Here is a 27933-nt window from a genome sequence, read left to right on the forward strand (position 1 = left end):
TATATAGATTTACGATGTCAAATGATGCTAATGTTGTATTGTGTGGAATGTGTTTGTGTTTTATTTTGTTAACTAGGTCTATGGTGTTGATTATTGTTGTTGTGTTTTCAAATTGTATACTATTTCTTATAATGTTGTCTATATATTTCGCTAATTTGTATGCTGGTGCATTTTTGTAGTTAACAAACCAACACAAACAACACGCGAGAATAAATATGTAACATTAACATATCACAATACCAATACCCACAAAATTGCAACTTCATTCAGAAAACTAAAGTACAAAATTGCATACAAAACAAATAATACAACACAGAAATACTTAAATAACCACACTAAACATTCAAATAAATATAATTCAACTGGAGTTTACAAATTAAAATGCAATAGTTGCCCACATTTTTACATAGGACAGACAGGAAGATCCTTTCACACAAGATATAATGAACATATTAAAGCTATAACCAAACCTTACATCACATCAAATTATGCAGATCACATTATCAACAATAATCATGACTACAATAATATAGAAACAGATATGGAAATTTTACACATCACACCAAAAAGTTCACAGTTAAACATCCTAGAACAGTACGAAATATATAAAAATACAATAGCACACCCACAATATATACTTAACACACAACTACAGTTCAATACGCACACATTATTTGACGTCATAATACATCATAACATACAAACAGCCAACCCCCACCATAGGAGCAACACACCCCCACCCCCACCATCGACAACTGCACATTGCAGAGTCAAAATCACCAGTGGTTCAAGAGACACTGAAGAAGATGACACATAGCGTCGAAACAGGCCGTCTGTCGAAGGTAAACACTTTTTTAACAATTTTAACTCTTTTAACGTATGACAAAGTAAATTTTATATAGTGACTGTTTCAATGCTGATACTTTACCTTAACTAACTACTTTCGACGTGGTGTTCATCATCTTCTGAATTCTAGTAGGGTTCCACACTATCTTCCGGTCTCTTGTGTGGTATGTTTATGATTAGTAATGTTGTGTTGAAAAAGATGTTTGTTCTGAAATTCAATTGAGTATTGAGGGTGTTGTATGTGTTTTTGTATGTCTACAACACATCACAACCATACTAAATCACACAAAAATAATTCAACCTACACAGAACACATCACAAACTCCATCACAACTATGGCAGTGTAGAAACAGACATACAAATCCTACACATTGAACCAAGAAAAGCCAGGAACTCAACACACTAGAACAGTGGTCGTCACACTCACTGAAATGGGTAAAGTGTATGCGGTGCAAGGAATTATGCTCCATAGTGCAGAAGGGATAGGGAGACAGCATACCGCCAGCAGCCACAGTTGCACGCTGGTGCTGTAAGAGACACTAGCCCGAAAGTGCAGTGTGCTGATGACCGTTGCACTAGAACAAAATGAAATTTATAGATATACAAAAACACACACAACACGTCCTCAATACTCAACTGAATTTCAGAACACACCCTTTTCGACACACTATTATCAATCATAAACATATCCCACTAAGAAACCGGAAGATAATGTGGGGACATCCATTAGAATTCAGAAGATGATGAACATCACTTCGAAACTATTCAATTAAGGTAAAATACCTTTATAGTTTAATATGAACAGAGTGAAATTTATAAGTCATTTATTGAAGTAACTTTATGGATCATTAGCGATAAATAAGTGCTTTAAAAGAATGTAGTCTGAAATGAAGAATCAAGGAAAATACACTGACTGGCAAAAAAGTGGGTCATATCATAAAAACTGAATCATTGTCAATAAACCACCAATTTAGACAGAATATTATTAAATTTAATAAGTTTTATGGCTAGAGAAAGAAGTATTCAACATTTTTGGAGTTGAATACGATGTTAAGATGTCATAAAATGCCTTGCTACCCTTACGCATCAGACTATGTGCATTATGGTTTTACAAGACAGACCAATAATGAAACCTTTCAAGTTTTACAATTGTGCAGTGGCTGCTATTGATGAATTATTTATCAATGTGTAGCACATTTTCTGTCATATTCTGTCTTATTCTCTTATTCAAGAAGACATGGCAAAAGCTCTTGCATTAGTTGAGGGTGTATGAATCATTTGTTTTGTGACTAATGCCATCACTGTGTCTTTTGGAAGCATCCAACATGCTCTATGGCGATTCTGTGAGCTGGGTACCTACTACAGACATTGGAATCATGCCATGATAGGTCCACATTCACCAGAGATAACAGGTTTCAGGTTCTTCATATCTTACGATATTTCCACACGACCACAGTCCAAGCCAGAAATCGTCTCGAAACAGTGAGGAAGAGGAATGTTAGACCAAGACTCTGGGAAGCCAGTTCGACCTCAAGAAGACCTGCAGTTTCTCCATAGCTCACCCCCAGCACCAGGCAGCAAGATTATAGTTTGGGCATCAACACCAGAATTGGACTGTGGACTAGTGTCAACAGTGCTGTTCACGAATGAGTCGCTGTTTTGCTTCCCCTCACCAGATGACAGAGATAGAGTATGGAGAAAGTATGGGGAGCGATATTCAGCTTGCAACTTCTCCAGACGAATGCTGTTTGGAGATGGGTGTGTCATGATATGGGGAGATATCAGTTTTGGAGCCCAAACAGAGCTTGTTTTCGTCGATGATGACACTCTGAATGCACACTGATACATGCAGACAATGTAATACCCTTCCTCAGTGAAAATTTCATCCTTATGCACGACACTGCCCAACCCCATGCTGCTCGCTGCATGACTGACTACCTTCGCAACATCAGGACTGACCAGCACGCAGCCCAGATTTAAATTCTGTTGAAAACCTGTGAGATATGCTCATCCAAAGTGTCCGACATTGCAACTTCGATGTCCTGAACGAAATGCAGGTAGCATTGTAGAAGTGGAATCTCATCCATCAGGAAACATTGCAAGACCTGGTGGTCAGCATGGCATGATGGAAAACATCATCGCCACTAGAGGTGGTTGTTTAGTCAACTGTCCGAAGACAGGTTTGGACCTCACATGTGATATCAAGAAGGCACCACTTATGAGGTAACTAGGCCAGGAGTTCCTTTCCCCTTCCATTGCATACATCTCTGACTAGCTACAAATTACATTAGTCAGATTTCAGATGCATACAAACAATATTATTGTTCTTCCTCTGATACATATTGTCAAATGAGATGTACTGGCTGATAACAGATGTACATATCAGCCAGAACCTTAATCAGAAGACACTAGGAATGATAACTCACAATATTAGGGCAAGATACGCGCACAGTGGCAGTTTCAGTGGCATACTCAAGTGCTAATGCAAGTCATTGCCTCAATAACTTCATGAAATGCATTACTTGAAATTTTGCATAAATTACAATACTTTAGAACTTCAAAATAAATTGCAAACAAAAAGCATTTTCATGATGGGAATGAAGTGCACAGGGTATATGTTTACTTCATTTTATAATATGCCTTTGTCAGAATGTAGAAAAATAAAGTAGAAGCTATAAAATTATTATAATTCTTTAAAATATTAGGTGATCCACTTTTTTTGCCGACGAGTGTAATTATAATTCGTTAATTATATTTATTTTAATTCTAACATTCGACACTAAACAGATCACTTAAGTTATATTAGATATGACTATTGTGATTATGGTTATTCCTAATAGAACATCATGATACATGTATAATTTTATTTCTATTATGTATTAAAAGTATCTATTATATTTCAGTAACTGGAAAATTGTATAGAATTTGACGTTATGTATAAGTTAAAAGATCACGATATATTGATTTATACTGTATATTTCAACTTTATGTTAGAGGATATTTGTATCTGTAAAATTCATACCTTAAAATTTTCGTTGTTTTTTTTTTTTATATAAAACTGTGAACTTCAAGTACGGTAATACTGGACTATTGACATTTTTAATGTATTAATTTTCTTTCGTGATTTGAGGAAGTAATGTGCATATATGTGTCAATTAATGTGACATTTTATTATGAGTGGAACTCACAAATGATTAGTTGAAAGTGCCAAGTTTGACTTAAGGTTGTGGCAGAATCTTCCAATTATTACAATGCAGTCACTTATGAATGGATCGCACAGTCTGTGGAATAGTGTCATGCTTTTTGTTAGGAGCCCTGCATGTTTGCATCAGATGTTGGCTTTCATTTATTCAGTGCCTCACAGTAATATTATGCACTGTTAAGTTCATTAGAGCAGCGTTTCTCAAACTTTTTTTAAGTCAGAACAGTTCCGCTGACCACCTTGCTCTAGTTCCCTTCAAAAGCAAATTTATCATTTTTGTAGCATATTTTAATACCAGTATACTTATGTTTTGAAATATAATTAATTAAAATTGATTTAATTCAATTGATTTTATATTAGTGTTAACTAATTAAGTTAATGTTAATAGAAGAAAATTCATTTTCGTTTTTTTAATAATTGAAGGCTATTAGAGTTTGGATAATCTTTAACTTAGATTAATGAGATGGATGAGCCTGCTGATTCTTGTACAGTTCTGTATTTGAATGTATGCTGGTAAGCTTAAGTCGGAGATTGTCACATACATCGAGTCGATTTCGGTACTTTGTTTTTATTAGAGTTAGTGATGAAAACCCTTTCTCACACAGATACGTAGAAGCGAACTGAATTATAATCTCTAAAGCACCATTGTACAGTTCACTATATTCTCTTTTCACTTATAATGAGGTCTAGAAATTAACCATACCTTCCGCTTGGAATTTCATTTTAAGTCCGGTGTCACTCGAGACTTCAATTAAGTTAACTGTTCTCTGTTTCACTAAATGAAAGTTTGTTATTTTAATATCGCAATGAAATGGATCACGAACCCATAAAAATTCGTCATATTTACTTGGAAAATAAATGTTATATTGTGACATGAGTTGTATTATTGGTGTGTGACGCACAGTCCGTGACCATTTCAATGTGCAGACTGGGTATTGGCAAAACTATTAAGAAAGTTATAACTACATGAAAAGGTTTGGTACTTTGATCCTCTGTTATGAATTCGGATGGTCCCTGGCTGGGTAACAAGCATGGCACTTAGATGTGCAGGGAAAAGATGGCGAGAAACACTATGTTCATAGTGCTTTAAATCTCTCTTTTGTTACTGAGAGTAGAGTGGGGTAATAAAATTCATAAAATGTCAGTACTGCGAGGAAAAAGTGAAAGGCGATTGCCATGTGTCATTTCTAAACTCTGAGATTTTCAGCTATAGCGTGATACGCAATTCGTTTGAATTTTATTTTTTCTAACGTTTTTTTTAAGGACCACAAGAGCAGACTTCGAGGACCACAGGTGGTCCGCGGACCATAGTTTGAGAAACACTGCATTAGAGGATGTAGTGTTGGTTAGTAGATTTGGATACAGACTTTTTCAATACTGCTGTTAGCAAACTGACCGACTGTTGAAAAAAGTGCACAAAAATATTTAATTATGAGGAAACATAGTTCATGTTCACTTTTTATTGATATAATTTCAATATTTTTAGAAATAGATGGTGCTAAGATGATTAAGTGGTTGATTCTCGATGTCTTAGACTTTTGCGTCATTTATGACTTTTTTTTATTTCCATTACTGAATTTCATTTCTGAACTGTAAGTGCAGTATTCTTTACCCCAAAGATAGGTTAAGTAAAGACTGATGAAAAGCAGAATCTAATTTTGATTTGTGTGTGAAACAGTTGGTAAATTTTTACTGAAACCATCTCATTTAGGGGTAAGATTATTTTGTGTGCTATAGACTTACAAACTCTTCCAAATGAAGTTATGGTAAGGATTTGTGCAGTTTTCATTCAGGTTTGAGCTCTTGTGGCAAGCATGGTAACTAAGCACTAGTTCAGTTAAAAATTGAAGACGCTAGTGCAGATAAGTAACATTATGGTAAGATGGGATGTGTTGCCATGATTCAAGTTCTTATGTTCTGTTTGGTGAAATGGGTGATAAAATTCTGTGTTACTTGACGGATTATTTAAGAAATCATACAAATTCTCAATTCCTTTAATAGTGAGTCTTTGACAATATTGTAGTAAATAAATATAACGATAGAAGGTTTATTACTGTAAGCAGAAGTGGTAGTGGTAGTGGTAGTGGTAGTAGTAGTAGTAGTAGTAGTAGTAGTAGTAGTAGTAGTAGTAGTAGTAGTAGTGGTATCTATATATATAATTTGAACTGGTAATGGAAATTGCGGGAAAACGGCTGAATGGATTTTAATAAATGACCCATCATTTTGAAGCTTGGAACCCAAAGTTTTTCAGAAAAATAGTAGTTTTCAGTGAAATATCAATTTTCCTACATTATTTTCCTGTTTTCCAAAATCCATCTTTCTTCAGTTTTGAGAACTAATTGCATTTCAGCACGGCCGTGATTTCAGAATAAAACAAAACACATACTACAATAAACAATAGCTATTACACGAACGCCATGACCTGCAGGATTGCTGACATGTTTAGAGTTCAAATTCAATTGGTTATTAAAAACTTCAAGACTTGATAAAAGTAATTTACATGTCTGATTCTGTGGTGTGTAATTTTCTGAGTATAGCTGTGTATTGGATATTGAAATCTACAAAACTTGAGATGGTTTGATGACATTATTACCATTAGAAATGAAATTGCATTACAGTTAATGCCATGATGTGACTATTTTTCATTAATTATACATACTAATGCTATACTGATGATATAAAAGTGAAACATTTTGGGAATATATAAGTACGATATAGAGAATGTGTTAAATTAGATCTTCATTTCTGTAATTTACTGAGTGGCAGCTATTATATATATAAAACTACAAAACATACGTAAGATAATAATATTGTTATTAAAAATCAAATATTTTTATAGTTATTAATCAAGTGGGGCTGGTGTAGATACTTCTATCCATCATTCTCTTCAATATTGGCTCGAGAGAGCGCAAAAATTACAGTTCCCAAGGAAAGAAGGTATTACTTACTGATAAAACAAGAGGCCTACAAAATTTTGTAGTCTCGCGATCATTTCAGCAAGATATCTTATCAGGATAAAATGATTTTACCCTCTACATTTCAAGCTCTACATGCAGCAGCTATACCAAAATGCTATGTCTATTGTTCGAAAGCATAGCAAACTTGACTTTTACAATCCACAATGACCTGAAATAGCATTGCTTTACTCCCACATGAAAAACCCATTGATCGCTCTGACATTGTTACTTGCGTTTTCGCGTTGAAACTCAAGATACATAGGATACATTTGGTTCAAGAAAAAGTATTTGGCATAAAAACCATTGAGAGGGAGTATGTTTCATTATTATAGAAACAACTTTCAAAATGTCTGGTATTTTTCATTGAAAATAAATCTGAAAAATTTTTATTTGAACTTATAATGAACTTAGTTTGGAGCATTTGCTGGACAAGCCACTAGTTATTATTATTATTATTATTATTATTATTATTATTATTATTATTATTATCATCATCATCATCATTATTATTACTAAGAATTAGAAATTAAGTCTATTTTAGGAAGGTAAGAAATTACAAACAAATCTGGATACAGCATAATATAGGCTATACTAAGAATGGATGGGAAAAGAATCTCTCTACAAATTTTTAATTACTGACTCAGTGTAAAAAAAAATTAAAAAGACATTTAAAACATTTGATGATTTCATTTTGTATGCCGATATTGACCAGTTTGTCTAGAATAGTGAAGGATAATGATTACTACTACTGTTACTACTATGCTGCTACTACTACTATTACTACTGCTACTGCTGCTGATGCTGCTGCCGCCATCACTGCCACCGCCACCAAAGCTACCACTTCTAACCACAACCTTCAGTAATTTTTTTTCTGTGTACCGAATTTGGAAATATAATATACTAAATCCTCCACTACAGTTGTTTTAAATATACATATAGGTAGGTAGAATTTCTATTGTGAATGTTTTTGTGACTTTTGTGACCTAAAATCGGAATTCACATGTCTAATCCATTGTTTTTTCTCCACATTATAAAATTTAAGGACTTGTAATAAATATTTGATTTTGCTAAAACTTAATTGCATGGATGAATGTAATAATGATTAGAGACAGGCAAAATATGAATTTTCATATTCTAAACTATTCCTCCTAGCAGGTTGAAAACCAGTTATTTTTCAAGATTCACGATGTGTATAACGTAATTAACGCCAAATTAATTGTCATATTTTTTTTAATATTCTCACAAAATGTTCACATTTAACAAAATTCTTAATATATATATATATATATATATATATATATATATATATATATATATATATATTGAAAAACCCAAGCCAGACATTCCACCAACATTCCGGAATCCCCAAGGGCAAGAAAAATCTCCAAATTCTCTTTTAGAGTCGTTTAACTTCTAGCTTCAGTGAATTCGAGAAGCCAAAATAAAATGAGTGATTGCATTTACACCTCTGCTCATTCTTTAAAATCCAGTGAGAGTGTTTTTAGTGTTGCCACCTACTTTTATACGTGTAAATTAATGTTTTAAACAGGTTTCAACCATCAGCTTTGCTATCTATTTAATTTCTCCTCTTTTTCCAACTACATGGTCTTTCTATTGTACAAAACAAATATTAACTGACAGGAGATGTAATCTTTTGCCAGAAAATATAGAAAAGTTATTTGTGTTGTATGTAACAAGTGTTGAGTAGAGCCAGTGTAAAGACTTTTTTTCTCACTCTCTTCAGTGTAAAAAATTGACTTACCCAGTCCTTGTATTCGGGTAAGGATTTGATGATGCTGAAAAACTCGGTAATTATGCAGATTTTTTGTATTTTTTTTTGGTAGCATATTAAATATAGATAAAACTATCACTTAATATCTAAAGATTTATTTTGTAAATAATTGTGTAAACCTGTTCCAAATGGTTTAGGAACAAAGATATTTTAACAGTGAAATATTTATTTCATATTTTGGAAAAATTTTCTTCATATTTTGCTAGTCTCTAGCATTATTTTTTTTCTATTACGTTTAGTGGACAGGAATATTGACATATAGATTTGACATTTCAGTAGGCACATATTTTCAGTAGTCTTTATTTTACTTGACAACTTTTCACAGGACAAATGGAAGAAAACTCAGGAATAGTACAGTAAAACCTCTATTATCCGTGGTAATGAAGGAGATGAGCTGAACGGTTAATCTGTACCACAAAAGATTTTCGTAAATTTAGTGAATAATGCTTTCACTTTGGTAATTTTCTCTATGGTCTTGTATTGAACACGCTAAGTAGTGGATCAGAAGTTCACTGATATAAGTCTGATTGCTAACAATTAGATGTTAGGGAATAAGGAAATTTCTTGTAATGGCCATCTGTGGAAAGATAGGAATAGTGGAGGTCTCATATTGTAGATTTACATAATTTATATACTTCATCCTTGATTTTTATTAAATTGCACACAGTTCTGACTCCAGTCTTGTATTCTGAGATGAGCCACAGTTTCTCGTTTCCCGAAACCACCCATTTATGTGCACTATTTTATACTTAGCACAACACAATTTCTTTGATACTCGTGGAAGACATTTTATATAGAAGTTATACAATATGACAACTCGAACAGTAGACTATACTGTGTAAGGATAAAGTCTTGTAATAACCCTCTCTAGAAAAAATAACGTGCTGATATAATGTACAGTACATACTCCTTATATTTTTGTATGAAAAAAAGCGAGAGATAGACAGTTGGATAATCCACTGATCGGTTAATAGGGTGACGGATAATTAGGATTCTACTGTATTAGTAATCAAAAATGTTGTTAGAATTTATTAAATGTTATGCCTGGTTATGTACATGACTAATCTCGTATTGATATTGTACTCGTAAATACATTAGTTTATATCATTCTTTTCCTTAAAAATTCTGCATTTGTTTACACACACTTGCTTCGATTGCAGTCTCTTGAATAACAGCTGAAAATCAAAATCAGTATTAAGAAGTCTTCATTTCTTTTTCGCTTTTCTACCAGTTGGCATATAAATGATATGTTGAAAAAGGATTGTAACTCCTTGTTGCAAGTTTTCCTACATTTAAAAACAATTTATATTTAGAGATGGTTGTTAATGCATTGATTTAACCAGCGAGTTCTTTATTGTTTAGTATTATAGAAATGCTACATTTTTAGGCAAAAATAGTATAATAAATTTATTCTGTTATTTAATTTTGTTCTTTCACTTCTAAGCAAATAATTTAGAAAACACCTAAGTTTGAAGGTTGTATGAGATTTTTCAATACAAAACTGGAAAATAATATTGTATTTGAAGAGTTTGCAGGAAAAACGATGAATGTCACAGTTTTCTTAAGGTTGTCGTCATTATCTAATTCAATGGATCACTGCGAAATTTAATGTTGTTCTTATGAAAAATGGTAAAAAGGAGAATTATCACCACGAATACAGCAATCCTTTCCTTTATTTCCTATAAAAACAGCACTACATCTTGCAGTTATAGACTCAATTAGATCATTATCTAATCCTTAATAGAAATGTGACATTCATCGTTTTTCCCGCAAGCTCTTCATTTTGTATTATTGACTCTTTTGGTCATTACCTTGGAGGTAAATTTTACATAAATCTACTCTCATACTTGAATTCTAATTATTTCTGAAAAGATGTAGAGAGAAACATTGAGGGAGTACTATATAATATTGTGAATTTTATTAGTAACAACAATGTAATTTATTCGTCACAACAATAATTCCTTTCTACAATTCACCTTAAACGCTCTCGTCAACAATTGGATCTTCACTCAACACAGTATTTGTTATAGCACTCCACCGACGACAATGACAATTTACTTGGACTATTACGCACAACAATGAACTGTTAATCTTAACTAATATTTACAAAGCACTATTTACAAATCAGAACTACCAGTTCTCAGTTCACAGTTCTTCTATCTCAGTCACTCGAGTTCACAGTATCTCGAAACACAGACCTTCAGAGACAGTTCACTGTACTCGAACTCGGGTCCCTCCAACTGCGGTCCACTGCACTCGAACTCAGGTCCCTCCAACTGCGGTCCACTGCACTCGAACTCAGGCCTTCGGATGCTGATACAGTTGCGGACGCACACTCGAGTCGAACTCCGGTACACAAGACTGGCTTGCTTGCTCTGGCTTTGTCACTGACTGGCTGACTAATCAACTGAAAACTGCTGTCGTTCCTTCGCGACCGTAATTTATAACCACAGCGACGTAGCCTCGAAAGTTCGAATTCGCGAGTCTTCCATTTCGACGGATTTCTCGGCCTCTCTAGGCAAGCAGAAGATGCGCGCGCAAACTCTCTCCACTCTCTCGCCGCGTTGGCCCTTTCCCCTCTCAGCCGCGCGCCATTCCAAAGTGCTCCGCGCGATTTTCTCTCTTGCGGGACGCTGGTCGTGAGTTCGAATCTCACGTCGCTGTCACATTGCTCCCTCCTTAGGGCTGCTCGTCCCGGGCAGTCCCTTGGTAGGCTGCTAATCGGTCCAGATGCACCACCATCATCTTCCCTCGAGGTTGTCGCTGGATGCGGTACACCACGTCGTTGATCCGGGTCACCACGCGGTATGGTCCATCCCAGGCACGCTGCAGCTTTGGTGATTTCCCTTTGGTCCTGGTAGGTCGATACAGCCACACCAGGTCGCCCTCATGGAATCCTGCAGAGTTGGCTAATCTGTCGTAGCGCACTTTCATCCTGTCGCTGGCCATCTTGAGGTGTTCTCTGGCCAGTTGGTGAACTCCATTCAACTTCTCGGTGAGTTCTGCCACATAGTCAGTCGCTGGCTGGTCGGCGCTGGGTGGCATGCCAAACAGCAGATCACAGGGCAGGCGCAGCTCTCTCCCGAAGACCATGTTTGCTGGTGTCATCCCTGTTGTATCGTGGACCGAAGCTCTGTAGGCCAAGAGGAACAGTGGGACTCTGGCATCCCAGTCTCGCTGATGGTTGGACACCACCTTCCGCAGGTGCTCCTCCACGGTTTTGATGTATCGTTCCACCATGCCGTCGGACTGTGGGTGGAGGGGAGTGGTCCTGGTTTTATACACCCCCAGACGCTCGAGCAATTCTCCCATCAGGTTGGATTCGAAGTTGCGCCCCTGATCGCTATGCAATTCTCGGGGCACCCCGAATCGGCAGATGAAGTTGTCAAGCAGCGTGTCGGCCACCGTCGAAGCCTCTTGGTTGGGAATCGCGTACACCTCTGGCCATTTTGTGAAGTAATCCATGGCGACTAGCAGGTAGCGGTTCCCGCGATCCGTGACCGGGAACGGTCCAGCAACGTCGATGGCGATCCTCTCAAAAGGAGCTCCCACGTTGTACTGCTGCATGGCTCCCCTGCTGCGTGTCCTTGGTTCGTGACTGGCAGCACAGGTGTCGCATCTTCGGCACCATTGTTCCGTGTCGGTTCTCTGATGCAACCAGTAGAACCTCTGTCTTAACTTGTCTAGCGTCTTGTTGGCTCCCAGGTGTCCTCCAGTCACTCCAGCATGAGTCTCCTCCAGCACTTCCTTCACCTTGCTCCTAGGCAGAACAAGTTGTTCTATGCGGGTCCTTCCATCGGCCGACTCCCAAATCCTCTTCAGGATACCGTCCTTGACAGTGAAGGATTCCCACTGGGCCCAGTAGCTCTTGTAAGTGGTGCTACGGTTTGCGATATCGGCCCACACTGGTCTCTGGCCGGACTCCACATCACGCAGTAGCTGTCCAATGTTTGGGTCCTCAGCTGCTCCCTCCTTATGGCGGCGTTATCCCATCCTGGGCTCGGCTGGGCGGCAATTGCTCGGACTGCGTGGGCGCTATCCCGCTCTTCTACTTTCAGGCAGTGTTTGCAGCCATCCGGGCACGGACGTCGTGATAGGGCATCAGCGTTGTAATGTTTCTTCCCTTGTCGGTGTTCAGAGGTGAAGTTGTACTCCTGCAGACGTTGAACCCAACGGGCGGTCTGCCCCTCCAGATTCTTGAAGCCCAATAGCCAGGTTAGTGCAGAATGGTCTGTCCTCAGATGGAATTCCTGGCCATACAAATACTTGTGGAAATGCTTCAGGGCTTCCACAATGGCAAGAAGTTCTCTACGCGTCACACAGTAGTTTCTCTCAGCCTTGGATAGTGTTCGGCTGAAGTAGGCAATCACCCTCTCTTGCCCGTCCTGTTCCTGAGAGAGTACTCCACCGATGCCTACGTTGCTAGCGTCCGTGTCGAGCGTGAACTTCCTTCCAGGGATGGGATATCCCAGTACAGGAGCAGTGCAAAGCGCCTCTTTCAGCGACTGGAAGGATGACTCCGCCTCGTCTGTCCACTGGAATTGTCGTTTCTCCTCGGTCAGCTGGGTTAGAGGCTTAGCGATGTTGGCGTACCCAGCTACGAACCTTCTGTAATAAGTGCAGAGGCCGAGAAAGCGGCGCAGCTCCTGCTTGTCCCTCGGTCTCGGCCATCCTCTGACGGCTTGTAGCTTCTCCGGGTCCGTGGCCACTCCGTTGGTCCCTACTACGTGTCCCAAGTAGTTGACCTTCTTCTGGAATAGATGACATTTCTTCGGGTTCAACTTCAGTCTGGCTTGTCGCAGTCTCTGGAACACTTTCCTCAGGTTCAACAGCTGTTCGCCGAAAGTCTTGCCCACCACGATGACGTCATCAAGGTACAGCAAACAAGTGTCGTATGTCAGGCCTCTCATTACGGACTCCATTAGTCTCTGGAATGTAGCCGGGGCGTTGCAGAGGCCGAACGGCATAACGGTGAACTGCCATAGTCCCTGGCCTGTAGAGAATGCCGTTTTCTCCTTGTCCTCAGGATGTAGCGCCACCTGCCAGTATCCTGACTTGAGATCCAACGTCGAGAACCACTCTGCTCCGGCCAGAGTGTCCAAGGTGTCGTCAATTCGTGGAAGGGGAAAGCAGTCTTTCCTGGTGACGTCATTCAGTCTTCTATAGTCCACGCAGAAACGCAGGTCCCCATTCTTCTTCTTCACCAGCACTACAGGTGATGACCAAGGGCTGTCGGATTCCTCGATGACCCCTCTTGCTTTCATGCCCTCCAGTTGGCTGTCAATCTCCCTCTGTTTAGCTAGAGGGACGCGTCGAGGAGGTTGTCTGATTGGGCGAGCGTTTCCGGTGTCGATGCGGTGCTGAACTTTCTCCGTTCTCCTGTAGTCATTTTCAGACAGACCGAACACGTCTTGAAATTCTGTCAGTAGATCGTGGACTTGTCTTCTTTCTCTTTTGCTTAAATTCTCCGCCAATTCTCGAGCCAGCTCTTTCAGTGATGGGTCTAGATCTGGACGTGGTCGGTGACACTCCTCGTTATCTGTCAGCGACGTCACAGACACAACCGGCTCGACGTTACCTAGTACAGTTCCACTAGGCACCTCCTTGTCCCGATTGGTGACATTCAGGACCCTCACCGGTACCACCTTCTGATTCGGGAGTAGGGATCTGGCCACATAAACCCCATCTATCGGAGTTGTTTGCGAATCAAGGAGCAGGTTTCTCTTAGGTTGTCCGTCCAGTCTTGCCGTCACCACCATCTCGCAGCCTGCCGGGATTGTCACATGATCCTCCAAGGTGAGTCTGCTGGCCATGGGTTGGTCTTCGACGTCCCTCAGGAACACTTCATCCTGACCAAAACGGAGGATACGGCGCCGGACGTCCACCGTTGCATCGAAGATCCGCATGGCGTCGAGTCCCAGGATGACGTCTTCAGTGATGTTAGCGACGAACACCCACATCTCCAGTCTCCTCTTTCCCAATATCAGATCCAGGAAAACCTCCTTTTGGATGGGCAGGTTCTCGCCTGAGGCAGTACGTAGCTCATACCAGCGCAGCGGCGTCCTCCCAGGTAGTCCACGCACGACTTCCGGTCTGGCGATAGTGAGCGACGCCCCGGTGTCTACCAGTACTCTGCATGGGCGGCCTCTTATCCATCCGTCAGCAATCAGCCCATCGTCGCATCTTCTGTTAACCGTCTTCAAGATCAGCCGAGGGGATGGTGATGACGGCGCCGACGTGCCCCTCGTCGCATCGGCCCCTTTTAGTTTTCCTGTTTGTGACCAGATCGGTCACAGTCCCTCAGGTGTCCAGGCTCGCCGCAGGACCAGCAGGTGGGCACTCCTCGTCTTCGTCGCTCGGGTGATTTCGGTTGACGTTCCTCGACGTCGGCCGCCGCGACGCTCCTAATCCGGTGCGATGCCGAGACGTTCGCCGTCAACTTGGCTGCCTCCATCCTGAGGGCCGCCGCCAGAGCTGCATTGATGGTGCGATGCTCTGCCAAGAGTAGCTGTTGCTTTATTTCCGGGTCTCGAACTCCGCTGCCGAAGGTGTAGGCCGCCTCTCCAGCGATGAAGTCATTAGGTAGGCCCCTGAGCGCCTTATGGGCCAGTTGTTCCACCGCCATTGCGAATTCTTGCAGGGACTCGCCTGACTGTTGGACCCTCGTTTTCAGTTGGGTCCTGAATGCTGCAGCAAGTTGATGGTCACCATAACGTCCCTCCAAGGCCGCCATTATCTCAGCGGCTGTCCCATCTTCTGGAACGCTGTGAAGAATCTCCGACGCCTGTCCCTGAAGCGCGGCCAGCAGCTGAGTAGTTTTCTCTGCTGGCGTCCACCCATTGTGCTCTGCGATGGCCTCGAACTGGCGACGGAATATCGCCCAAGACGTCGTACCGTCGAACTTCGGCGTCTTGACGTTGTAATGCCTGGCTGAGGGCGATGGTTCCACATGGCCACTACATGAGGTCCTCAATTCTGACGTCGATCTTTCCACGGCCCGTTGAACTTCCTCGGCAATTATCTGTTTCTGTTCTCTAGCCTGGCGATCCACCAACGCGAGGATGTGCTTGTTTTCTTCAGCATGTCGGTCCATCAACGTGAGTATGTGCTTGTTTTCTTCGGCGTGTTTGTCCATCACCTCACTCGTCTTGTCCAGCAACTCACTCGTCTGCTCTTGACGACGCTCGAGATCGCGGATTTTGCCGTCGAAATGGTCTACCGCCTGTCTCAATTCGGCTACTGTCTCGTTTATGGTTGTAAAATTCTTGTTTAGGTTGTCAAGATCGGCTTTGAGTTCTTCTCTCACGATAGCGACAATTCCATCTACGTGGGCCGAAACGCTTTCAATTTGCGAAGTGACGTCATCTTTCACTCCGCTTATGTCACTTTTCATCACCGTTTTCACTTCACTTATGTCGCCTTTCACTTCACTTATGTCACTTTTCATCTCCGTTTTCACTTCACTTATGTCGTTCTTGACCTCACTGATATCGTTCTTCATTTCTGCTTTTACTGCACTTAAGTCGTTTTTCAGTTCCGCGATGGCTTGCAGGATCAGCTGTAGGTTCTCCATTGTCGATAATGTCCCGGTTCTGACACCAATGTGAATTTTATTAGTAACAACAATGTAATTTATTCGTCACAACAATAATTCCTTTCTACAATTCACCTTAAACGCTCTCGTCAACAATTGGATCTTCACTCAACACAGTATTTGTTATAGCACTCCACCGACGACAATGACAATTTACTTGGACTATTACGCACAACAATGAACTGTTAATCTTAACTAATATTTACAAAGCACTATTTACAAATCAGAACTACCAGTTCTCAGTTCACAGTTCTTCTATCTCAGTCACTCGATTTCACAGTATCTCGAACCACAGACCTTCAGAGACAGTTCACTGTACTCGAACTCGGGTCCCTCCAACTGCGGTCCACTGCACTCGAACTCAGGTCCCTCCAACTGCGGTCCACTGCACTCGAACTCAGGCCTTCGGATGCTTATACAGTTGCGGACGCACACTCGAGTCGAACTCCGGTACACAAGACTGGCTTGCTTGCTCTGGCTTTCTCACTGACTGGCTGACTAATCAATTGAAAACTGCTGTCGTTCCTTCGCGACCGTAATTTATAACCACAGCGACGTAGCCTCGAAAGTTCGAATTCGCGAGTCTTCCATTTCGACGGATTTCTCGGCCTCTCTAGGCAAGCAGAAGATGCGCGCGCAAACTCTCTCCACTCTCTCACCGCGTTGGCCCTTTCCCCTCTCAGCCGCGCGCCATTCCAAAGTGCTCCACGCGATTTTCTCTCTTGCGGGACGCTGGTCGTGAGTTCGAATCTCACGTCGCTGTCACAATATATATATATATATATATATATATATATATATATATATATATATATATATATATATATATAGACACATAATGTAGAAAAACTACGGACATCAACTTAAGGTAGTTTATCACGCAAATAGGGCAAAATGAAGTAAGGATAATATTCACTCCACAATCAAGTTACTCCTTAATGATTTTCTGTATTTCACAATTTATGCATGTGTAATGTTAATCTATTCAGCTTCTATTTCCTAAGCAGGAGGTAAAATGGTGTCTGTTTGCTATTGTATAGCTAAAATTAAATTATGTTGTACGAGTCAAATTTAGAAGCAAACAAAATAAAACCAAATGAAATAATTTCACGACCAAATAAGTAAACTAAAATTTGGAATAAGAAACCAGTTCCATGATATTGTTCTGATATGTCAAGCATTCGGTGTGTGCAGTCAACTTTCTGTTATCCAGGTATGGATTAACAAATTTGTGGACTAACCATGAAGGTTCCCTTGCCCCTCCTTCTGGAGATATTTAGATGAGAAAGGAGACAGTTTGGTAGGAGATAAGTTAATGTTACACATGCTTTGCTCTGTTTGCTCCAGTATCCGTAAGGAAGTGAAATCGGTCAAAAAGAAAAGATAAAGTGTCAGTGGACTATTTGTAGGGTATAACTCTCCTTGAAAGTGACAAAATTAAATTAAATTGTTGGTAGTTTTGTTATTGTGGTAAAACAATTTATAACCTCTGATTGTGAATGATTCTAGTGCTGCAATTTTAAATAAGTCTCAATTTTATGACATTTCATATTAACCGTGTTTTTGATTTTCCATGAAATGACTCCCACCCATTACTACAGATAATCAAGAGTTGACTGTATATGGTATGTGATATGATATATGGTATAGATTGCAGGTGAAGGATGGGTCAAGCCTATGCACTCTTAGACCACTGATATGATTCCATTGTGCCACCTCCAAATTTTGACATGGGCAAGAAATGGCCAAAAATTTTGTCTGAAGTTCTCTGTCAGAAGTAGAGTCCTTTCGTATGCTTTACGTCTCTCCTAAGCTAGCCCTAGACAGGTTTAAACACACGAATCTCAGATTCATTTGCAAGCATTGTGACCACTAGACTATATTTAAATGTGAGGACTGGGCAGTATTTGAAATACATTTGTATTTTGTCATTTGTAAGGATTTTCGAAAGTATTTTGTATTTTATATTTAAATACATAACATTGATGTATTTTGTATTTCAAATACTCAATATATTTTTTTCTTCTTCTTCTTGTCCTTCAAGTTTTGGATTTGGATTCGAAGAATGAACTTTTGTCTTATTTGCCTACCCATTTCAGATGTGCTAGCCATACATTTAGTTTTCTTGCCACAACTGATTTCCTTAATGCCACAAAGAAATCTCCAACAGCATCAAGGATCCATCACCCACCACTTGCTAAATGTTCAGCATTATGGAATGTGTCTAGGAGACCCAAATTCTCAGAAATTAGATCAGATGTCTTGAAATATTCATTAAAGTTTCCTTGCCCAACTCGATGGAATTCTCTTTATGACTCAATCTCGCAAATATTGCAATTCAAACATGATATAAACAGTATATGTGAAAAACTGGGATTGCCAACCTTCAAAGATGTTGAGTTTGAGTACCTTGAAGAATATTGTGCAGTTCTGAAACCCATTGCCGTAGCCCTTGATTTAATGCAAAATGAGAAGACATGCTATTACGGCCAACTTTTGTCCACATTAATTTCCCTCAAAAACAGATTACATATTCTGTTATCTAGCAATCTACACCATCATTTCAAGTAACTCCAATCCTAATAAGTTTGCTTTCATCAAGATTTAAAGTGATATTTGATCTGACCCCAGAAGTAAATTGAGCTATTTTGGCAGCTTGCTTCCACCCATCATTTAAGATGGATGGCTACCTGACACTGCCTCACCAAATGATAAGAGGATACAGAATATGTATGTGAAACCAGCTGAGCAGTTCTCTGCTACACCTTTCGTCAGTTCAGACAATGAATATGATAAAAACAATTCTTATGTTTTCAACTCAAGTACAACAGACTTTGAAAAGAACTTGTCTATTGCGGAGTATGAGCTCATACAATTCTTCAATGGCAAAGGGACAATCCTGTGCACTCTAAGAGAATTACCCAACTGTGAAACAAGCTTTTATAAAGTATAATACAAGTTTGTGTTCCTCTGCTCCTGCAGAAAGACTGTTCTGTTTTGCAGGATTTATTATTTATTCATTCACAAGCAAGGGGATTCTTATCTGATAAACTTCTTGAAAAACTGTTTTTTTTTTAAAGGGAACAGTAATTATTCATATGTAGCATAATTTCATTGCTGACTAGGTAAAGGAAGAATGTTCAGTTATAGTGTTTATATAAAACTTCGAAGTAAAATACTTTTAATGTTAATATAATATTTTAGATTTTCAGTAATATTCTTATTTCTTTAGGCCTATATATTGTATCGAGTATTTGAAATACAAATGTATTTTGGTTAATTTTTTAAAGTATTTTGTATTTGTATTTCAAATACAATTTTTTGAAGTATTTTGTATTTGTATTTGAAATACTTGGATGTCAGTATTTTGCCCAGCCTTGTGTGTAATAAATAGTGACGGATGGTAACATACAACAATGTAACTTTATACATATAGGACATTGTATTGTATATCCGTTCTTTGTGGTTATGTTACAAGTAAGTAAGAAACATGAACCACATATATTGGAGATTGTTAAATTCCTAGAATCTTAGTCAAAACCTTAGTCTTGTCATCTAACTATCTTTCTGCTGTTAGAATAGTTCTAATGTAAACGCAAGCAAGTGGCTGTCATACCCGTGATTGGCTGCTAGTCGAAACACTCACACAATGCAGGAAAATATAGTTCAGTATTTGAGGGCCATAACCTTGCATTTATTTTAAAAGAAAATTTGAATTTCAGCAGGTAAATATGGTAAAACATATAACTGGATTCATATGTACAATGTTATGTAAAAGAATAGGTACTTTTATATTTGTTATTTACTAAGAATTTCCCAATGAAGCAGCTGAATACAAAGATTAATACCAAGATAATCTGTTCTTGTAACAAGCTGGTGTCACTTGACCTTGAGCCTGCTGTCTGCGTCAGCATGTGGTATTATGGCTTCTACATCCTCAGTGAAGTATAGTTAAATACAAGAAAAGAATAATACATTAGTCCAACAGCTATTGATCTTAAATGAAAGTTTAAAATAATTTAATTAAATAGAAAGTTTCCTAAGCAAACAGATGCATAGTAGTGACATCAGGCCTACTTTGGCGAGTAACAGGAAATGTTTAATGTGAAACAGAATATACAGCAGTGGGCGGGATCACACACTGAGAATCGGCGCCAAGCAAGCCTCATTTCAGTCACATGCTATTGTTTACTCTAGGATTATCCTAACAGCAAAAAGATTATATTTGAGACGATCATTCTCCCATGATCTACTTTCAAGGGAAGATTGAGCCTTTCAAATGTTTCCTTCTCAATCGTGTAAGAACTGTGAACCAACATTAGATATTCACAAGGAGAAGGATTTCCTGGTCATTTGGTCAGAATTGCGCAAGGCCACCACATAACACAAGACAAGGTACATACACGCATTATTATTGGAATGAAACTGTCTTGGAAATCAAACCTGAGTTGCCGAATTTGTAGCTTTGGATACTACTATACAGAGTGTTTAAAATAGATTGTAAGAACTTTCATGGGATTGCAGAGCAGGACATTTGGAGCTACTTAAATAGGGAATGCATATCTGCTGAATCTCTTTTCAGAGCTACTTCATTGTAAAAGTTCTAACCCCTGCAGATAGGCAAGTTGCTTGAAATTAAATACTCTTTTGGTGCCTGGTAATTGTGTCTGTGCAGAAAATAACAAGCAAACATTAGTGTCTCTAGCTTCTGATTATATTATTGGGAGGGACACTCAGATTTACTCCAAACCTTATCTGAGAGACCAGACAGTCATCCTCATCAGACTTGTTCTGCATTACACTTAATTGAAATCAAATATATACCAATAAGTATTTTTCTGTCCTTATTTATTTTTATTTTGTCATTATTTTAGGATCTCCATTGGTTCACCTAAATTAGAATTCGGATTTTGTATGAAAATAAAGATAATTCACAAGTACTAATTACTACATTAATAACTGCTATTTATTTGCAATGAGTAGACATGCTATTACACTGATCAAAAACTTCGTTGTTAACGTGTAAATACAATACGAGGTGTGATCATTAAATTTCGAGACTGTGTCTGCTGAGGGCGAGGGGATCATGTGATTGGCACACGCGCACAGCAGTGACACTAGACAGTCTTGAAGAGACGCGACACAAAGTTTCAAAGCCCTATCTTTATTGAGACCAGTGTTACACAAGGTTTTGTTAGCACATGCATCTGCGCATTTGCGAAATCATGATGGACTCGAAACTAGAGCAGAGAGTCAACATCAAATTATTCGGGAAATCGGTAATTGAAACCTAAGGAATATTGAAGAAAGCCTACAGGAATGAAGCATGAGTCAGGCAAGGTGTTTTGAGTGACATCGCGTTCCAGAAATGGCAGAACATCGCTGGAGGACGACAGAGGCCAGGTCAACCACACATGTGCAACAGTGCCGAAAATGTCGAAAAAATTCGACAAATTATGCATAATGATCCTCACGTCCATTTTGAACATGAACGACCACAACTGTGGACAGAGAACAAATGGATGCTTCATGACGACAATGTGCCAGCTCACAGAGCTCTCGCAACACTTCAGTTTTGCACCCATAACAAGATTGTCGTCATTCCTCATCCCCGTATTCACCAGATTTGGCCCCCTGCGATTTTTTTTGTTTCTGAAGATGAAATTGAAGCTAAAGGGTCACCATTTTGACATGGTGGAGGAGAGCCAACTCGAATCGCAGTAGGTGCTTGACAGGCTTCAAGAACGCGACTTCCAGGAGGCATTCCAAAAATCGTAGAAACATTGGGATCAGTGTATAGCTGCCAAGGGGACTACATTGAAGAAGATGGCAGCAAAATTTAAATCAGGTAATTTTATTTCCATTTATGGGAATTTAATGATCACACCTCGTAGTAACATTGCCCTGTTTAATAGTAAAAGGAAAAATACTGTTTTCAGTCCCGAATATTTCCAAACACATATTTCCTTGCATCATTCTTGGAAACTAAAATGTTGCAATCTTCCAATGCGTGTTTGTGATGTAACACGCTGTTGCATGGTTAAGAATTTTTTTTCAGTCATAATTGACTGCAGGTAAGTCCTGAGTCTGCGTAGTATACTGATGCTTCTTTCTGTCTTACAGATAGATATATCAGTAAAAGCCGGACAAGATTTTTCCATATTTCTGAATGACACCTGACTCTTTCATCATTGACCTCAAAGTTTCTCTAGCATCATTTAAGCAAAAATTGTTGTTCTTTCGTTGGAACATCTGTATTTCCACTTTTAATTATGATGCGTTAGCACCTTATCCTGAAATAAACATATCAAAATTTTTCCCTTTTATCAGAACATTTTGTGGAAGAACTTTCGTTATACCATTTTGATTGAAAAATCGGTTTTGAAGTCCCACCACAGCAGTGTCTATTACTTCAAAGTATTGTTGTTGATAGTATTCTTCATACGATTGATATGCATGTGACTCAGACTGTTCCATAAAATTTTTGTTGGCTTCTTATGCCTTGGAAATGTTAATGGTTTCCAACCAAAATACTTAATCTTCTCATTGCAACTTTTTAAAATAGACTGCAACTTTGCATTAGACCTGAGTTCGTTTAAACCATCAACAGATGCAGTAAGACCTGCCATAGTATTTTTCTTCCCCTGGAAAGACTTGTTCAGAAGTTCAAGTATATCAATTACCTGCTTCCCCATCAACAAACCAAGATATGTCACTCCATTTTCAAACACACTGAGTAGATCTCTGGCTCCCTCGTAACTTTCTTCTGACACTCATTGTTTTAAAGACCAAAATTCATACTTTGTCAGAATGTCCTCTATGTGATCTTTGGTAGATCTATCATGTGTGACAGCGGTGTGATCCTGGCAGTATTTTCAACTGGTCCTTGGACTGCTTCTCATGGATGTGGGTGATTACAGATTTAATTTTTTTGTTAGAAAATAGAATTCTCAACCGATGCCCATTTCATAGCACATTTTACTGTTCTAAATGAATTACAGCTCTCTTTCATAACGAAGTTACAACAATGAGCAGCACAATGCACATAACTAACTAAGGACTATTAATGTACTTACTGGCTTTTAAGGAACCCGGAGGTTCATTGCCACCCTCACATAAGCCCGCCATTGGTTCCGATCCTGAGCAAGATTAATCCATTCTCTATCATCATATCCCACCTCCCTCAAATCCATTTTAATATTATCTTCCCATCTACGTCTCGGCCTCCCTAAAGGTCTTTTTCCCTCCGGCCTCCCAACTAGGACTATTAACGTATAAAATTAATAATCAAAGGCTGTTTGTCAATATTATGATGATGATAATAATAATAATAATAATAATAATAATAATAATGATTTATTTAACCTGGCAGAGTTAGTCTGAACACCTTTATTGATCCCACTCATGTTTTCAACTCCATCATAAGGCTGTAATCCCAAGATTTGCCAATGGTAGTTGTATCTAACGACAGCATCACAAATGAGTGATGCTATTGCTTCACCAGTGGTTAAAACAGTTTGTAAAATTCCACAAAACAAAGTTGGGATGCACTATGCATGCCTCCAATTCAAAACATATTTTTCGTCTTCTTTACTGAGTAAATAGGTTTCTCTCAGAACTATTTTTCGGAAGATTATTGGGTGGGGGGTTCCTTTGCTCCCCCCCCCCAGGTGTGATGCCTATGCAAAGGAAGAATGTGTAAGCTAGAATTAGATACATTTGGAGTGTTGTTGTTTGCAATAGTGCTCGAAAGTGGTGGTAATACATCCGCATTGTCTCTTACACTGAGTTTAGACTGTGTTGACAGTGCACATTGAATATGTCATCATTGCTCATTCCTACTTCAGGCCAATAAGTACTGCATCTTTGTTGTTTAGTAGTACAGTCATGGAAAATAATAATTTTAATCTTTTTGGTATTACTGTGGACAGCACACTTACTTGGGCAGACCCAGAGCCTTCTTTAGTTACAAGCCGGGGCCATGGATAAATATATAATAGGATGCGAAACTGCGGACAGCACGATCTAGAAGCGGTATTCTGAAATAAGGTGATCAGCGCCCGACGTCGTAGGTGGTAAATCATAGAACTACGTGAGGACCAGCGTTCTCCACTCTCCGATACGAAGTAGTCAGAACGTTGGCCGATGACCAGCCAACAGCGTTATGAAGGCAAGATTGATTCCAGAAAAATGCAAAAGATTCGAGGAAGATGCTCAGCGCCTGGATGCAAGACTGTTAATACTGTGGGAGGGAAGCATTTTTTCCTCAGGAACCTATGAGGTAAGCTTTAGTATTATTATTGTGTCCTGTGTAGCCTAAACCTTACACTTGAAAACAATGTACTTTTTGGTGAAGTAGGTTAGACGAGCTGTGCATTGCTTTCTGCTAGTTTATTTAGGATTATAGTAGGAGTATAAATTTAGATGGTTCCGAAATTCAGTCAAACTGTAACGAAATGTGAAATATTGACGAAAAAGAGCAAGAAGGCTGAAAATGAAACCTCGTAAACCTGAATTGTAGCATTAGGCCACATGGCTGCAAACTAAAACCACGTGGTTTTTAGTATAAACATCTCACAGTTATGGAAAATAAAATTATGCCTTCTTTGATGTAGTTAGCCATTCTGGAGAAATTCTCAATCATGTGTAGTAATAATAATATTAATAATAATAATAATAATAATAATAATAATAATAATAAGCTTAGGCCTAATATTTAATTTAGTTTTACCCAATATCTGTTGCTGCTACCAGTTTTCCTATGGTCACTCACCACCTAGTGATGCGCATTAGACATCTCTTAAAATAACACAAATGCAGCAGATAACTTATTATTTTTTTCCCCAATTTTTGCATGATTTCTATTCAATATTTCTTCTACTTTATCTCATTAGTAATTGTAATCCATTGCTTTAGGTGTTGGAAGTGGCTCCGATTTTGTGGGCTAGAGGACCGGTATCGAGTTGCCGCAGATGCCACACACAGGTTGAGAATCTGCATGGACCACTTCATTGAGTCTGACTATTATAGCTCTTCACAAAAAGTGATACTTAAGCAAACTGCAGTGCCCACCGTTCATGCTAATGGATTAGTGGTGCCATCAAACCCTAAAATCCGGAGCCCACCATCTAGCCCAGTTATGCCTCGAGCGACCTTATCACCGGGGTCTACCCCAACTTTCAGGCATCACAAGACTTTGCGGACGTATGGTAGGAGGGCGAAGATTGATTCTGCAGCTGCTGAAGGTAGTTAGTACACTAGCAATGTTTTTATGTCATTCATGTTTAAAATTTCCGATTTCATTACTCTTTTCTTTATTTTCAGGTACGCGTAGTCTCATAGGTTTACAAGCTGCAACTGAGTAGGCTGCAGGCTTGGCAGCTATGCCTCAAACAATTCCTGCTCCTATGAGTACTCCAGCTTCAAAGATTACTGCTTCGACGGCATATGCCGGGATGAATAAAGATGCATGCCAACAAGGTAATTATTCCACTTAGTCAAGTTTATGGATTTCAAGGAATGCCTTAGTTTCTCATCAGCTGTTCTTACATTACATGTTTCAAAATACATAATTAATTATGTTTCGTTTTTTTTTTTTGTGATTATTACAGGGAACAGTATGATTGGTGAACAGCTGAGGGGCTATCAGCAACCATCGCTCCTATTCAATGTGGTTCCCACAGCTGAAAGTAAGCGATACTGTCTTGTGAGCCTGGTAACATGCTAGTAATCATTTAAGTTAATTGCCCCCTGCCATATGTCTGCAGTTTTCATACTTCATTCTTTTACAGTAGCGAATAATAACAAATCCTCTTAACTACAGGGCAGGGTGTTTATCTTGTTATATATCGATCGTCCAGTTCAAAAGTGCGACAACTCAAAAATTGCCATTTTTTAGTTATTTATACTACTGAAAGCCCCTTTCGGAGCTCTTTCCGATTCAATATTGAGATAAGTCATATTTACAACCAAAAAGAATAAAAACGAAATAAACTGCTTTAGAAGTAATTTTAACTATGGATTTTATTAATTCATTATTACTACATTTCGAAATCTATTAATAATGAACTGGAAGATCGTGATATACTCGTCCTGAATACTGACTCAGTTCTAATTGTCGTGGTTATGAACCACAAATCTGTCCCTTTTTAGGGGATTTATTTGAAACTTTCAACTGAAGATATCTCAAAACTTGTTTTTTTGAGTTGTCGCACTTTTGAACCAGACGATCGATATTGCAACTGATATCCTGACAAGTCTCCCTGGCACACGAAGTACACTATCATTCCCTCTTACTGACTTCTCTTTAATATCCCAACACCTCTGCTGATTATCCCTTTCTGTTAGTGTCAGTTGTCCTCTATGGCCCAGCCTATTAGCAAAAAAATATTTTATATTACATTACAACGAACAATTCAGATTAACACAATCAAATTTGTTGCAGCATTGAACTTTTGGATTGTTACTATTACTTAACATTTATATGAGTTATAATTTATACAGTTAAGAGCAGTTTGAAATGAATGGAGCACAAAGTCTGTTCAATTCTTGCTTCAATTTAATTTATCATTTATTTCCTTAGATACTGACATGAATACATCCAAGATGGAACAGTTTCCTTCAGCTTCAGCTACACCTCCTTCCAAACTTGGTAAATATTGATCACATTTTGATGTATTGTCAATTTTGTAGTATGTTATATAGCCTATCCATAGCCTGCATGCCTTTTGTTAGGCCTACATTAACTTAACAAGGCTAAAGGTGTTGTCACGTTTCATTTTTTATTTAAAATAGTTCCCAGCAATTAGATTAATCTGAAGTTAATTTCGTAATCTTTAGGTCCTGGTGTTGCAAAACGAAAACTTTTCTCGAGTCCTCACTTCTCATCTTCACCCAGGAGCAACAAACTAAAAATGGCAGCTCTGAAAGCAAAGGTGAAGAGACTGCAGAAAAAATTGCAGTGTCTTTAAAGTAGTGTAAATAGCTCATATTGTGTGTAACAAAAAGGTATAATATCATATTGGTGGAAAGTTCATAGCTTTTTTTATTATTTTTTTTTATTTTTATTTATTTATTTTTTTTGCCCCAGAAAAAAATGTTTTTAGCAAATGTTAAATATATTGTGTAATTGTAGGGAGCAAAGTTACAGTATGTGGTACATGTGTGTGTATGTAAGAGAGATATTTGACTTTGGAAGTTGGGGGTTAACATACCTTCAGTTCACCTAGTAAACTTTTTTGCCCAACATAATGCAAGTAAGTGATGCAGCTCATGTATTTCACTCTGACCCTCAGTACATACAACATTTTGGTATACGTTACCGTTATGTGTATGCCAAACAACAATGTCTAAGAACCTTAGATGTGATCCTAGAAAAGTATTCTAAAATGTGTTGCAAAATAGTAGATAGTAATATGACAGTTTCAATTATCAAACATTTTTTTGTAGTATCTGAAATCCGATTAATGTAATATGTATCTAGTCAGCGATGTATGCAACGGAGGGGAGAAAGGAATTGGCCACTCTTACTCATTACCTCCTG

At 38.7% G+C, this 27933-nt stretch overlaps 2 protein-coding genes across 7 annotated transcripts in view; both read left to right on the plus strand.

Moving 5' to 3' along the window:
• Positions 1–27933, plus strand: part of LOC138715363 (tudor domain-containing protein 5-like) — a 148401-nt gene that overhangs the window by 51205 nt on the left and 69263 nt on the right. The window lies entirely within an intron of this gene.
• LOC138715364 (uncharacterized) lies at positions 24371–27382 on the plus strand. 4 transcript variants are annotated; one of them, XR_011336257.1, is made up of 6 exons: positions 24371–24672; positions 25308–25639; positions 25716–25871; positions 26003–26080; positions 26974–27042; positions 27231–27382. XR_011336257.1 is itself a non-coding variant. In XM_069848205.1 (5 exons), the coding sequence occupies exons 2-5, from the start codon at positions 25775–25777 to the stop codon at positions 27359–27361; spliced, it is 375 nt and encodes a 124-aa protein (XP_069704306.1). In that variant the 5' UTR covers positions 24679–25639; positions 25716–25774; the 3' UTR covers positions 27362–27382. The 4 variants fall into 4 exon arrangements, 3 of the variants coding, with proteins under 3 accessions (XP_069704306.1, XP_069704305.1, XP_069704307.1); XM_069848205.1 differs by lacking the exon at positions 24371–24672 and having other exon boundaries at positions 24679–25639; XM_069848204.1 differs by lacking the exon at positions 24371–24672 and having other exon boundaries at positions 24679–25636.

The sequence above is a fragment of the Periplaneta americana genome, chromosome 15, assembly GCF_040183065.1.
Source record: "Periplaneta americana isolate PAMFEO1 chromosome 15, P.americana_PAMFEO1_priV1, whole genome shotgun sequence".
Lineage (NCBI taxonomy): Eukaryota > Metazoa > Arthropoda > Insecta > Blattodea > Blattidae > Periplaneta > Periplaneta americana.